The sequence below is a fragment of the Phoxinus phoxinus genome (genome assembly GCF_949152265.1).
Source record: "Phoxinus phoxinus genome assembly, chromosome: 16".
NCBI lineage: Eukaryota > Metazoa > Chordata > Actinopteri > Cypriniformes > Leuciscidae > Phoxinus > Phoxinus phoxinus.
In genome coordinates this window covers 28,091,439-28,107,719 of record NC_136891.1, presented here as the reverse complement: position 1 = coordinate 28,107,719, position 16,281 = coordinate 28,091,439, and the positions used below count along the sequence as shown (strand labels likewise).

Below are 16,281 nucleotides of genomic sequence, written 5' to 3'. Positions count from 1 at the left end.
GTAGATCGGTTAAAGCCGTAGATTATGCCTTACTTCATTCTTAGTCTTGGTCATATTTTAATGCTTGGTTTGTCTTGTTTTAAATCATTTTAAGTCATCTTGAGGCCCTTTTGAAAGTTTGCCGAGGCCTCCTAATTGAGAACCACTGCACTCAGTTTACGCCTGGCTTTAAGATCTGAACCATATCTGCTTCCGGTTAAGTCATAGTAAAGTAACACTGCATTGCAGTGTCAATGTTAATCTGTCACAAACTCAACTGTGCTAAAAAAAAATGGGGTTTGAAATGTTGATGGTTACACACAGCTTAGAAACAAAACAAAATACCTTCAAAGACACACCTTTGAGGCACGCACGTGTTAAGAGCAGTTACATGATTTGCTTCTTTCTCCTTTCTTTCTCACTGTTTTTTATTTCCTTCCAACTTTTTTCCATCTATCTATCTATCTATCTATCTATCTATCTATCTATCTATCTATCTATCTATCTATCTATCTATCTATCTATCTATCTATCTATCTATCCATCTATCCATCCGTCTGTCTGTCTGTCTGTCTATCTATCTATCTATCTATCCATCCATCCATCCATCCATCCGTCCGTCCGTCCGTCCGTCCGTCCGTCCATCCATCCATCTAATATCTATCTATCTCGGTCTCATCTATCTAATATACATCCATCCATCTCTATCTATCTTTCTATCTATATATATATCCATCCATCCGTCCGTCCATCCGTCCATCCATCCATCCATCTAATATCTATCTATCTTTGTCTCATCTATCTAATATCCATACATCCATCTCTATCTATCTTTCTATCTATCTTTCTATCTATCTTTCTATCTATCTATCTATCTATCTATCTATCTATCTATCTATCTATCTATCTATCTATCTATCTATCTATCTATCTATCTATCTATCTATCTATCTGTCTGTCCGTCCATCCATCCGTCCATCCATCCAATATCTATCTATCTCTGTCTCATCTATCTAATATCCATCTCTATCTATCTTTCTATCTATCTATCTGTCTTTCTTTTCCTCTGTCTTTCAAAAACTAGTAACACACTGACATAGTTATTTAGTCATGAAATCAGACCCTGTCCTTGAAATCCGATCGCAAGTAGTCACAGGTGACACGCATTCTAGTAAGTAAAATATGTCTCGTCTGACCTCTAGTGATCAGATCACCTGAGACAGATCTTAACATCCGGTGTAAGCAAGGCCTTAGTGGAACAACAAACTAGCAGAGGTACTCTTCAGTTTTACTGGAGGGGGAAGGTGATGCGTGCTCTTGACAATGAGCTCATAGCAACACAAAACCAGTCATGAGAACAGATGAGGTTTGTACCTGTGGTCCAAGAAGAGGAATTTCCACTCTAAACTGTGTCTGGAGGTGAATTCCTCATTGGGCTCCTCTACAGTACACATTTCCTGTCGAAACAGAGATTATAAACAGGACCATTCGAACTTATGAGCACGTCTAACAGACAAAAAAAAAAAAAAAAAAACGAGAACAGAAACCAAGTGACCTACTTCTCACACTGAGTGTTTTGTATGCTGGTCATTTATCAGTGTCTCAAAAAAACAAAGCTAATTCTTGCACAAACATGTACAGTGTCTATCAACACACCCACACACACACATTCATCTTTTGTCATGATGAACATGTACACAGCAGATCTCACTGAGGTTGTCACTGTCTGTCAGGTAAATGTTAGCAGTCACAGGACCAATGAGAAGGTGCCAAGTCGGCTTTTGCTCAACCCACCTTGATAAACTGAGGTTTGGCTAACCTCACAGTTGCTATGAAACACACTCTGTCTTCAAAAGCGGGCCTCAGCGATCGCTGGATCACTCCCTCAAAGCCGTTACGTGTTGAGTTAGGCACTAGAGACAAAAAGACAAGCGAACCTTCATAAATGGAAGTTTTCTAAGAGAGAAATATTGAACAGTAAGCTTATTTTCTTCAGCCTACCACTAGGGGGCAGCAAACTTTTGTATTTAAAACAGCAATCTCCTGTGGTGTTCATTTTAACACATAGTTAATGTTTTTTGATGAAAATGTCTGTTAAATGTAGTCAATATTTCATTATCATATTCATTTTACACTTACTAAAATGGGAAATGTGCGCGCACACACGTTTCATGTTTCATGGGGACTTTCCATAGTCATAATGATTTTTATACTGTACAAACTATATATTCTATCCCCTTACACGATCTCTACCCCTAAACCTACCCATCACAGAAAACTTTCTGCATTTTTACATTTTCAAACAACCTCACTTACTATAAGCTGTTATCCAAAAAACGTCCCCACAAGGACAAGGATTTTGGATATTGCCATCTTTGTGGGAACATTTTGTCCTAGTAAAAATCTAGGGTTTACCAGGACACCCACCCACCCACACACACGCACAACATATACAAAACTGTCATGGTATCTCTCTGAGAAGTTAAACCACCATTCAAATATTTGGGGGTAGTAAGATTTTTTTTTTAAAGACATTTTTAAGAAGTTAATACTTAAAGAAATACTTATTTTTTTCAGCATTTTGATAGCTTAATTTATTTACTTGCCACTTTTTTTTATCATTCAAATTTGTCTGAGTGGCTAATAACACATTTTTCTGTGGTGTGACAAACTCGGAACACATACTTAATTTTGACTTTACAAGGACTTTTATTATGGTGTCAAGCATTACGCAATTAACATTTTTTAACATAAAATATAACATGAAAATTGTCCTTGAACTAGTGAAATAATAGCATATAATTAGAATCCTTAGGTAAGATCTACTTAAAAAAAAAAAGTAGTAATATTCCCCCATCAACTATAATTAAGTCTATGTGTAGATAGACTCCCCTGGGGGGAAAAGTGTGAACACAGCGGCTCTGTGGGAAAACAACTCTTTGTTGTTTTCATCCTAACCAATATTGATCATCCTAACCAATATTGATCATCCTAACCAATATTGGCTCCACCAATAGTGTGAGTTTAGGAGGTTATCTGTTTTCAAGAACAACAAAAACATATATATATATATATATATATATATATATATATATATATATATATATATATATATATATATATATACACACACACATACATACATCATTTTTGTAATTATGTTTACTGACACAAGTCAAATTTACACACTTCACCTCTAGCCACAAATGGTAAACTTTCTGTCTTAAAATCTAGGTCAGAAGACTGTTTCTCTGGCACACTGGCTTTACACAACACTTCCTATTGAAATAATGATCCTTGCTCCATCTTCTTTCCTAAGAAGCACAAGCAATCAAGCACTTGGCTGGGTAATTCAATAAATGGATCCATATGAAAGACTCGGCTGATGCCGCGGGTGCTCGTTCTGACACTCACCAGTGTTGAGGGACTTAAAGTTTCCGATGAACTTGACATACTCATAAACGGGCGGCTCTTTCGGGTCGATCGTGCCCCGGAGCATGTGACAACAGAACTCTAACTGGTTCTTTGCTGCAGGGAAGCAAACAAAACAAAACAAGAAAATAGCATTAATGAGCTCTAGTATAGTCTCAGAAATAAGACAATAACAGAGAGAAAGAGAGAACAGAGGAAACAGAATGAACATGAAACCAATGACTTGGTCATGAGGAGATGATAAACATGTGTGAGAGTGATTCTTACTCTTTAGGTAGTCTGGGGTGAGGGTCTCTCCTTCCAGCATGTGTGTGGACAGGGCTTTATACACCTCCGAATGCTCACCGAGAGGGAGGAAATTCAACAGATTCTGATCCACAAGATCAGACTGAAAACACAACGACAGACTTTGTCAGTATCTCTCGCACTTACACAGTAAAGCTGCATTCACGTGGACAGTGTTTAAATTGCTGGAGGTTGCAGAGTTATGTTGTCTAGCAAACATTCTATATCAAGCATTGTATTAACTGATCAGGTGACGGACAATTGCACAACCTTTAGTGGTCGCCGCATTGTGCCACTGCTCATTTGCATTTAATGTTACAAAAAAATTATATTTCAAATAAAAGCTGTTCTTTTGAACTTTCTATTTACCAAAGAATCCTCAAAACATTTACTTACACATAAATACTAAGCAGCACAACTGGTTTCAACACTGACAATAAGAAATATTTCTTGAGCGGCAAATCAGCATATCAATACCAATACCAATTGCTCCCATACCCCCAATCGCTCCCCGGGTACCGCAGTGAATGGCTGCCCACTGCTCCGGGTGTGTGTGTCCACGGTTTGCAGTGTGTGTGTCTTCACTACTCACTGCTCCTAATGTGTGTGCACTATCTTAGATGGGTTAAATGCAGAGGACAAATTCCAGGTGTGGGTTACCATACTTGGCCTTCACATCTCACACACACACACATTAGAATGATTTCTGAAGGATCATGTGACACTGAAGACTCGAGTAATGAGGCTTGAAAATGCAGCTTTGCCATCACAAGAATAAATTACATTTTAAAATATATTAAAATTGTAATAACATTTCCACAATATGACTTTTTTTTTACAGTATTTTTGATCAAATAAATGAAGTGTGTTCATACTCACAGGTAGATGTTCTAATAAAGATGTAACGCTTTCTGAGACGTAGATTATGTTGCCGTCCGTCATGATGGCCAGAAAGAAGCCATCTAACGCCTAAAAGAATAAAGCAATGAAGAATATCCATAATACTGTAGTTTTAGTTTACTGAATTAATACACATGAGTGGGGGCTTTAGGTGTGTGTGTGTGTGTGTGTGTGTGTGTGTGTGTGTGTGTGTGTGTGTGTGTGTGTGTGTGTGTGTGTGTGTGTGTGTGTGTGTGTGTGTCAGTAAGAGAAAGTCCTCACCTCCAGCATCAGCTGTGTGAACTCCTCATTGCTAAGGAAGGGCGGCTTCCAGTCCTGCCGGATTTCACTCGACTCAGACTGCGCAGCAATTTCTGATGTACAAGCAACAAGAGTTCGCTTTCAAATACAGGAGGACAAACTTTACAATACAAGCTCATTTTCATCAGGTTAATAAACTAAATGTCTGATTAATTATACAATGTTTACTTTATTTATAACAGAATGAACTCATAGAGCATAATAATGATGTACTTATCAATATTAGCACCGTAAAACAGGGTTTTTATAGATTTGAATCTCTTTCAAAAATGGTATCATCCCCAAAAATAATACCAAAAGCAATCCTTCCATTTGAGGAATATAGGAGCAACTAAAATATTTCTTTGGTGGTGCCTGTTCAATCTTTTGCTTTGACTGCTGCACTATTATTCAAATTTGTTGTATGCAGACTAATTGTTGTATGCAGACTTTTGTCTATCAATAAGACAATATCAGAAATATCTAATTCTATATGTTGAGTGAGAAAAGCAAACTGTGGTGGTGGTTTTACACGTTTTACATGTCATCAGACGGCTCCTTCCTGTCTAAGTGGGCTGTTCTTGGCCAGAATACATCGATAGTAACTAGTCAACTAAACAATTACAGAGAAAAAGTTGGATGTCAAAAATGTTGAATACATTATTGATTGAAAATATGAAAATTGTTTAGTTTTCTGTTTCCCTCCTCCCCATTTTAGTCGATGGAAATATTAAGTTGACTTGTATTTTCAAAATGATAACTGATCTAAAATATCTGGTAACTAATAATTGGCATGGCACTGCAGTAACCTTTGTGCTTGCGCAGGAAGTCGATGCTTTTTTGTAGGATGGTAGACTTGTCCATCTTGCGGGTGTTTCCCGGCAACATGGTGCCCAGTTCCTTGATGAGCACATTGAACTGGTCCCGCCTCTTCTTTTCCGACTTGTTCCTAGATACTCTGTGGGCGGAAAAGCAAGAGGTGGAAAATTCCACAGCGGAAATCAATCATTGACTTTAAGATAATAAGATAATGACATAATTTCATAAGCTTATTTTACATAAGCTTTCAAAGTCACAGCTGAGCTCTAAACGGCATGTCGTGTAACTACGTATTAATTATCTTAAATCCTTCAATTTACCCCTAAAAGTGATAATGGGACACTATCTGATCTGAGGAAAATCTTGCAATGCTGAGAGAAACCATTTCACGGTTCTGTGACTGTATACAGAAGATGAGGGTGAATCTGGGCACTCAGGTCTAAACAGTCATAACTAGGTCACACTTAAAATTTATATTCCTGATGCAAAACCACTTTAGATACACTACTGTGGAAACTGACTTGTCTATACAATCCTCTAGTCGACTAGTGTAATGAATCATTCTTGCCTGAGATAATGGAATGAGGGGTTGTCTTGGGTAAGAGAAAGAAATTCCCGTTGAGCAACCATTATCATGTTTTGTTTGTATAATCACCTTTTTGCTTTGTCCTTCTCATCTTCTTCCATCAACCCATCAAAGATACTGCTGTCATCCCTGAAAAGAGACCAATAGTAAAAGCAGTTAGACCAGCTTGATCAATGAGAGCTCTATCACAGACAGCTTCATTCTGCACCCATCCCAGAGTTAGCGGGATTGTTCCCCAAAAATGAATGATGGGGAACTGAAGCTTTCAAGCTTTCAAGCAGAGCACAATAAGTCTTCTGAAGTCATATGATAGTTTTGTGTGACGAACAGACTGAAAATTGAAATCATTATTCATTGTTCGATGTTCACCAAAAAAAATTATATTCTGCCAATTAATCATGTTTTTCTAATCCCATAAAACCAAAACTTTGATCTTACTTTTTAATCAAAGTCTTCTGAAGATACATGATCACTTATATGATGAACAGATTTAATTTAGGCTTTTATTCACATATAAACACTGATCAACGCTAATTCATAGGGCACATCAGATATGCTATCGGAAGCTCAAACATGCTTGGAAGTTTTATGAACTTTTTGAAGCGTCAATGTTTTCAAGAAATGGCCTTTCACTGTTTCGGGGACAGAAATATATCATGTTTTATTGAAAATATCGGTCACACTTTTAGATTAGGGTCCAGTTCTCACTATTAACTTACTATTAACTATAACTTTTGCCTCAATAAACTCCTAAATATGGTTTATTATAATATGTTTGCAAGGAAGTTGTTAAGTTTATGTATTGAGTAGGATTAAGGGATGTAGAATATGGTCATGTAGAATGAGGCATTAATATGTGCTTTAAAAGTACTAATATAAACAGCCAAACAAAACTAAAGTGTTACCAAAATATCGTTATTTGTGTTTCCAAGATCAACAAAAGTCTTATGGGTTTGGAATGACATGAGAGTAATGGTTTTGTGAACTGCAAGATCAAACTCAAAAGGACAATTAATTCCCTGAATCAAATATTGCTGATGCTTGGATCATTATCTAGACATTCTTTCTGTCCCCATTCATTGTAATTGCATGGAAAAGAGCAGCCAGAACAATCTTCAACATGTCCTCTTTTCTGTTTCACTGAAAAAAAAAAACATCATACAGGTTTGGACCGACATGAGGGTGGGTAAATGAGTGAGCGAGTTAATGAGGAAATATAAAACCGACTAAACCGAGAAAATGTTTAAGCCATTTCATCTGATGCCCCACAATATTTCAGATCATAATCAGATCGGGCAATAAATCATTGATAAAACAGGCAGTAGGTCAGCAGTGGAGGTGGCAGTGAGAGGCGGACATAAAGCTCTGTAGGGGCGCTGTGTGTGTCAGAATATATTTAGATACCCAGTGTTCTCTGACTCAGCTGCTTTGTGAGCACAAGACAGAAAGCGAGACCAGCTGGTCATGGCAGAGGATCTGAGAACAGTTTGTAATAGTTTGGGTTTGGGAAGACATTAGGTCGAGTGAGTAAATGACAGTTTATGTATGATCTTTTTAAGGTCATCTCAACATGACAACAGTCACTCTGTCTTTTTCAGCATTGAGATAATTGGTCTTTTGCACAGGGTGTTCAAATGTGTGTGTGTCTCTGGAACTGCAGAGATCATAATGACCTTTCATTTATTGTGTGTAGATAGAGTGATGTACACGTGTACACACAAGTGAATTAGAGTTTTTTTTTTTTTGTGTGTGTGAGACAATATGCAAGTCAACCATATGAGTGTGTATTTCCAAAGTTACAAATTAATGAGTGCAAACAAATGGCTGGGTAAATAAACCAATGTGCATTTTGCTCTGCCGCTGGGTGTCCATTACTAATGTTCTTACATAAACAATCCAGAGTTTGCCCCAGTCCATTTGCATTAATGGTTGTGGGTGTGTGACTGTGTTTGAGTGAGGAAGCACCCACTGCTCTAATAATGCCACATAATATGTTCGATATATTGCTGCATGTGAAAACTGCAGTTTTAGAGAAAAACAAAAAACATGCAAATAACGTCTAACATCTATTAGTGCATCTAAAAATACACTGACGTCATTTGGCTGCCAAACTCAAATATATTTATATCAGCTCTGTGAATGCAAAGCCATCTGCTTAAAATGGTGTCCGCATACAATACGAAGAGGTAAGATTGACTACGAAAATGTAAACGAGACAATAAGAAATTATTTTCACTAATTTCAGTTTACATTGTGAACACAGAAAAACTAGTGTAAAAAAAGCCCATAAAATGGCTTGCTGAGCAGAGTTTTTCCTGATTGTTTTTTTTTTTTAAATTGGGATTGCAACGGGCTTACAAACGCCTTGTATTTTATTTAAAAATAAAAATAGCCACTATGTTTTATTCAGCACTGCCATTCAAAAGATTAGGTTTGGTAAGATTTTTACATTTTTGAAAAAAAGTCTCTCATGCTCATTAAAGCTGCATTTATTTTATAAAAAAATATAGTAATGATTTCAAATGAAAATAACTGTTTTCTATTTTAATATATTTTTAAAAAGAAATGTATTCCTGTGATGGCAGAGCTGAATTTTCAGCATCATTGCTTCAGTCTTCAATGTCTCATGATCCTTCAGACATCATTCTGATATGGCGATTTGCAGCTCAAAAAAACATTTCTTATTAATATAAATTTAGAAAACAGTTGTTTTCAGGATTCTTTGATGTTGAAAGAACAGAATTGATCTGAAATATGAATCTTTTGTAACATTATAAATGTCTTTATTGTTACTTTCGATCAATTTAATGTGTCCTTGCTGAATGAAATTATTAATTTCTTTACAAAAAAAAAACATACTTACTGACCCCAAACTTTTGAACAGTAGTAGAGTTAGTAGTAAGTAGAAGGTAAACATTCATTATCAAGCTTTTTATCAAGGGGAAAAAAACAACAGCACACGCCCATGAGCGCCAGATGAGTCTATATTGATGAATCTATATTTTTGTGTGTGTTTTGCTAGACTATTGGTTAAAAGCATTTATTACAAGGCTTGGTTGAATTCTAATGTAGAATGCGGTCTGTTATTTCTTGATAACAGACCGCTGCTAAGTATAACACACCGTTTTAATGAAAAACAGAGCGTTCCCATGGACACGGTGTTCTATAACGGAAGCAATACAATCGTTTTTAAATCAATAAACTACTTTTTAAATCAATATTTTGTGTCAAATTATTAGCCATGTAATAAGCGGGATAATGTAGAGCGAGGCGGTTGTTATAGCGAATACAACCCCTTCAGGCTCCGCTTCACGTCGGGGTCCCGATCAGCCTGTCGGGGTTGTATTCGCTATAACAACCGCCTCGCTCTACATTATCCATATGTCAACTTTTAGGAGTAAACTAACATACATATATCAGTTCTTACATTTATCCATCACAAACAAAAGAGAGGACACACATTCATTGAACAGAAGATGCATTTAGTACGTTTTCCAGCCTTGGAGCCGTAGTACCATCACATTATGTATGAATTACAATTGAATGCTTCGGTTGCATTTGAAGCCACACACTCAACATTCATCATTCACTTCCAAATGCGTCACTGCGTCTGCCATTACAGCCTCGTGCGTGACACACAGCCAGCATTAGAGATTGTGTATCGGCTCATGACTGAATGACCTCATTCCACACCTGTCTTTAGGCTTAAAGTTGCTGCATCTAAAAGACCCTCCACACAGTGACAGGACACACACACACACACACACACTCACACAAATTAAAGTGAGAGGGGAGCTTTAATTGTTTTGAAGACACAAACAAGTCAATTAGTCACTGCACGCTCATTGTGTGTCATTTTCTTTCTCACACAATCCATCCGACTAGGCGACGACCCTACAAACGACTTGTTTTGAACATGCACCTCATTTAAGCACACTGAAATTAAGCTAATATGCACTTAGAAGTAGAAAAATGTGATGACCTACATTTATACTACAAAAACAATGCAGTGCTTGTGTATTAATTTCACAGTTCTCTCTCGAACACACGCTCATAGAGGATGTGGATGGCTGATTATTAACTTTAATAGTGTTTGTGTCGTGAGAGAGACAGGGTGACCGTTTTAATCCGCCATCTTCCTGATTCCTGTAAAGCAAACACACCAACAGTCGACCACAACAATGCAATAAAGATGTCAACTGATGCCAGAGATCTAGTTTCAAAGCACAGCATTGATCACAATGCACACACAGAGGCTCGACGTGCCATGAATAGAGTGGTGCAGGAATGACATTACTGTGTAGGCCAAAAAACGGAAACGAGTTAGCACTTCTGGTTCCATCGTCCCGAAGTCAATGTTTTTTTTGTTTTGTTTTTAAATGGGGTTTTGGTTATATGTTTTAAATAAGGTCTGTGGTGAACACAAGCTCAAGACACTTTAGCTTTTTACTTCTGGCGACTATATTTAGGCTTCAAAATTCATTAAAGTTGTGTTCATCTGTGATAATTATCTTGATGGATAAAACGTACAAGTATCATAAACTTTTGTTGATCACAGAGCTTGTTTTTAGCGATAATCCAAAAGCCTATGGGGAAATCCTATTGGGTTTTTGTCGAAGGAGCCAGTGTGATGCTAACTGGCCTACAAAGTGACGTCATACCTGCACCACTCTATTCACTCTTCGCTGGGGGTTTGACTGACAGGTGATCTGACTAATAACGGTGAATCCACAATTTTGTCCGACAAACTAACCAGACAGGATAGTTAATAGATTGGCGTTGGTGGACTTGAACTTGAAAAATGGTGTGTATTGACATCTTTCCGCGGTTGAAACAACAACCTTCTGATGTTCATTCATGTTTATTTTGTGCTATAACTAGTAGGAAAAGATGGTTCACGTGACGCTTGAACTGAGGTGGTACAGCGATCTGTCACTATACATTAAAACGCTACAAAACGGTATTTATTATTTGAATTTAAAATGTATATATATATATATATATATATGTCTAAATTTGAAAGCGAAGACATTGTTTCATATAAAAAGTAGCCTTTGTTTTGTCTGTCCACGGATTGTTAGTGTCCTCTTAGCTCCGCGGTGTATCAATTACCCATGATGTTTATTATCAAATGTTTATTATTATCTAATGTAAATTTTGCTAGGGACTGGAAAAAGAGGAGTATGTTATAGTGCTGCATGTTTACCAAAAGGCATAAATTACTGGCACTGGCAAATATAAAGAGCCAATATTTAACTAGAAGCCAAAAGGAAAACATAATTTAGCAGCGTTGGCCACATAAAGTAGACTTCCTGATTGGCCATTGGCCACTGATTGGCCATCTAAATGGCAATGTCAATGCCCCATGCTCATTTAAATGAAACATTAATGTTTACATTTAATTTAATTAAGATACATTTAGTACAATAGTTCATCCAAAAATTAAAATCCTGTCATCATTTACAACACTGTTCGTAAGTTTGGAGTTAAAAAAAATTAAGCTGAAATTTCAGCTTTGCCATCACAGGAACAAATTAAGTAAGTAATGTACACATCATTCTCAATAAAGCTCAAGTGTCCCACTTCATCTGTATTCACCTTAATTGTAACTTTTCCTCAAGAGTTTTTCAAGCAGCCCAAAACTGTTCGACACACATTTGACCTAGATTTGCTCAATGAAATGTTTATCAGTGGATATCAGAGACGTGGACTTGAGACTCCTGACTTAAACTCAAGTCCTATTGCTTGACCTGGCAAACATTACAATACTTAAAACTAACATTTGCCAGTTTGGACAATCACAAGAAGTTGAGGCTGAATTTCACCCAAGTTTCTGTCAGACGGTGTTTGGAAAGTGTCAAATATGTGTGCGGAAGAAAAATATCAGGTACGACCATTCAAAAAAATCATCATTAACTTCATCAGACATCTCAAAGAACTATGTCTGAACACATTCGGTTGTATCAACAAGAAAATATGTGTCATAATGCTGGAATGTACAGTACATAATCGAGCCCGCTGGATGTTTAACAAGTAATGCTGAACTAAGTTTTAGGTTTTTAGTCAAATTTGATCTGACGTGTTGCTTTACTGATATGTTTTACTTGCCCAAGTTATGTGCATATTTATATTTTAGCATATTTAAAACTTAAACCTGAAATATATTCCTTAACATGAGATGTGACATGAATGTCTTGAGAATTAATGACAGCTAAAAACCAGAGAACCTTGACTAACAAACTGTGACGAGTCCCAAAGTCATAGAGGTTCAGATGTGTAGATATTAACAAACGCAATCATGATAGATGTGAAGTCTAAATGTATCGGTTTGCACTTTAAGGGCCTGGTAGTTTCACTTTGGCTTAACTGTAAGCAGGAAAGACCAGTCCCATCACTTCAGGATGAGCGAATATGAGTGCATTACAGCTTCCCACGTTAAAAAAGTTAAGGTAACACTTTAGGTTTCATTAGTTAATATTAGTAAACTACATTAGTTTATGAAAATGAAAGATTTACCATAATTTAAAAAAGAATTAAGAGTTCCAATGGGGTATGTTTTTTTTATATTATATTAAGAATAATGTTAACTGCTGCATATTAAATATCTAAATGCAATAACTTCTTTCTATGGTGCGAAAATATTAGCTTATTTAGCTAATATTAGGTAAAATATTAGCTAAATAATATATGTATAATACTATAAATGTGTAATTTCTACATTATGATAAACTAAATAAACTACTAAAACACATATTTAATTTATAAACATTTAATATGTAATTATTTCCTTTAATAGCAAAGCTTATACATTGCTATTAGTTACATCGTAATTATATTAACATGCAATGCATGTAATAAGACGCTAGTATAAAATGCAACTCGGTATGTGGAACATCAAATATTCAAAAATGTTAAGAATAACAAATAATCAAAAATATTTTAGATTTAAAAAAATGGGAAAATAAAAACGAGTACTTCTAATGCCATGTCAGAGGTGTGGAGCTTCATTCTCACATGCTGCCTTTTTCTCTCTCTCAAATCAATCAACACAAACCATGAGCAAAATTCGTACTGTATAAAATACATATGAAACCCCCTAGTGTTCTGCCTAGATGTGGTTGGAGGCAAGAACGTGTCCTGTGTGAAGGGCCACTTAGAGCTCACGAGGGTCTGAGAGATGAGAGGATTTCACTGAATAAGGTAAGAAAATACAGATTGTTCAAGCGCCATATGGTGATGGTTTTAAGTCTCTGTTTTCGACCGTAGGTGCCATCTCCAGTTACTTCACCTGGAAACCTTTGAGAGAGGAAAATGGAGCTGCTGCTCTATTCAGCGTGGCGGTAATCCAGAGATAAGCCTGAAAAATTCCACACCGCTGCCACACAACGGCCCATCTCACTGTCACTCAACAGGCTCGACCAGTTAGGAAAAAGCCGGGTGCATCGAGGCCGGCCAGAGTGGGCATGTTTAATGTCATTCCATTCACTGCGGTCTCTATAGCAACCGGCCATGGGTGTGTTACATTTACATGTCAGAGGGAAGGAAAGCTGTTTATGAACATGGATATTAAGATTGTTTAATAGGAGCGCTTCATCTCTGCACCGTGACTGTAACCATGGTTACGGTGTCAGGCAAAAGATGCTGTTATGCAGGGCAGGGCAGGAACTGTCTTGAAAATAATAATGGAGATGTTTATTAGATGTTCTGTGCTACATGTTTTTTGTAGATTTTGGCTATTGTTAAAGGGATAGTCCACCCAAAAATGTTTCATATTTCATCATTTATCCTCAAGTTGATGAATTTCTTTCTTCTGAAGAAGATATTTTGAAGAATATGGGTAACCACAGTTTATGGGCCCCATTGACAAAAAAATACTATGGAAGTCAATGGGGCGCATCAACTGTTTGGTTACTCATATTCTTCTAAATAACTTTAATTCTGTGTTCAGCAGAAGAAAGAGACTCATACAGGCTTGGGACAACTTGAGGGTGAGTAAATGACGACAGAATTAAAAATTTTGGGAGAACTATCCCTTTAAGAGAGTCGATTCTTCAAAGGATGGTTTGGGGTCGACCAAGGACTTACCGGTCTATGCTGGAGGTCATTTTTGTAGTGTGTTCAGGGTCGCAGTTGTAGAGAGAGGATCTTTAAGCGTGAGGTAGACATTTGTACATTAACCTGGGTAACAAAATGACAACAACACATGTTTTTTTTTATTTAATGCAATTTAAATGTGTTTATTTAAAAGGCACTCCTTAAAATACATTTAAAAAAAATCTTCTCTACTTCGACTGTTTTATTAGGGCTGTCATGATACCAAACATTCAGCAGTCAATACAAATACCAGTTGTTTACTAGTACAACAAAAATACAATTTAGAAGTGCTTCCAGTTTTTCAAGAAACAAAATTGAATAAAGACATAAATTAAGTAGATAATGCTTGACATTTTTCAGGTATCTAACAGCATGAAAGTCTCAGAATCAATTAGAAAACATTAATAATAATAATAATAATAAAAAAATCGATTTTTCTAGATTCATTAGATCTATTAAGTTGCATTTAGACTGCAAGGTCTAAATGTAAAGATCTCGTACTTTTTTTTACGTTTTTTTTTTACATCTGTTTACATTAAAGTCAAATTTTTTTAATGAAATATTGCAGTATTTATTATAAATAATTTACCAGTGCACGTCATTATTTGTTTTAAAATTCTCTTGTATTCTTTCATAAAAAAAACTTCCCCTCCCTCTAGCAGCAACATGATCTCTTCTCTTCTCTGATGACGTTTTCTGGCGTGAGGGCGGGACAACCTGTCACTCAAAATCAAGTCCCGACTAACATTTTTTCTTGAGAACAAGAAGCTGTTTCACTCGAATATATATACGTCACAATAGGGAAGAAAAGACGATGACAACTTCCTTTCTATGCCGACTTTAACATAAGACAAAATGACTGTTTATACAGCAGAAAGAACGGCATAGTATTTTATTTTATTTTTTCACTACTACTTTTTTATTTTACTAATACACTCTTGTAGTGAAGTTCTGGTACTTTTGACGTCCATATTTTTCACTACTGTGGTTACAATATTGCTACAATATCACTGCTCCTGATATAATCATCTCTTGTAAGATGAATTGCTTGTGTTTTTCCTCATTTGTAATTTATTTGATATAAAAGCGCCCACTAAGTTATTAAATTAAAATGCAACAATGTGGAATAAACAACAATATGGTAATTCGTTCAAAAGCAAACTTACCTTCAGGCGTGCTTGCTCTAAGGAAGGAAGAGAGAAGCTTGCCACAGGATGTAGGATGAGGACAGTCGGTGGGCAAGACAGAAGGTGCGTGTGAATATGAATGCTTTCGTGTGCCGGGTCAATCAGAGGATTCCGAGGTCAAGGTAGAAAGGCCTGCTGTGGGTCCCTGTGGGGTGTGTGTGCTTTCAGTCGGGTGTGAGACTGGAGGCACCACATGTTAGCACTACCTAAGAAAAAAACAGAAACAATCTGCATTATGATTACACATTTTATACTGTATGTAATGAAAGTAGAATGTTAAGTACATATTCATTACATCCTTTTAGGTTTAGAAGAGATGATGCTTCATTTATTTGTATTAAGTTTATTTGTATATGACAGTACAAAAAAAACATGATCCCAGTCAAAAACTGGAAAATATGTATTGCACATCGAGAGTATAGCATAAGCTAATTTGCATCTCGGGTCCCTAGAAAGGCTTTTCTAAAAAATTAAAAAATAAATCAAAACTAACACAGCATGTCATTTATACACATTAAAATATAATTAAAGGACATATTCCTATTGTAAGGATGCTTCCGACCTTGGCATGAATAACTAAATAAAACAAACATTAAATGTATATATGCGTGCAGTTCTGGTTTATTTTAAACCACCGCAATTCAAGAAAATATATGTCATGAAATAACTGTCCAGACATGAAATAAAAAAGCCCTAACTCGTTCCATTGTGAATAAATAT

At 36.3% G+C, this 16,281-nt stretch overlaps 1 protein-coding gene across 6 annotated transcripts in view; it reads right to left on the bottom strand.

Annotated features, from left to right (window-relative positions):
- Positions 1-16,281, bottom strand: part of clocka (clock circadian regulator a) — a 61,906-nt gene that overhangs the window by 13,838 nt on the left and 31,787 nt on the right. For all 6 annotated transcript variants that reach the window (XM_079584355.1, XM_079584357.1, XM_079584358.1 and 3 more), the window contains exons 4-13: positions 15,541-15,767; positions 14,366-14,458; positions 6,350-6,409; positions 5,685-5,833; positions 4,858-4,949; positions 4,576-4,665; positions 3,679-3,799; positions 3,394-3,507; positions 1,774-1,892; positions 1,354-1,436 (exon numbers count right to left, since the gene is read on the bottom strand). In XM_079584355.1, coding sequence (XP_079440481.1) covers positions 1,354-1,436; positions 1,774-1,892; positions 3,394-3,507; positions 3,679-3,799; positions 4,576-4,665; positions 4,858-4,949; positions 5,685-5,833; positions 6,350-6,409; positions 14,366-14,385 — 848 coding nt within the window. In that variant the 5' untranslated portion in view covers positions 14,386-14,458; positions 15,541-15,767. The remainder of the gene's footprint in view (positions 1-1,353; positions 1,437-1,773; positions 1,893-3,393; positions 3,508-3,678; positions 3,800-4,575; positions 4,666-4,857; positions 4,950-5,684; positions 5,834-6,349; positions 6,410-14,365; positions 14,459-15,540; positions 15,768-16,281) is intronic.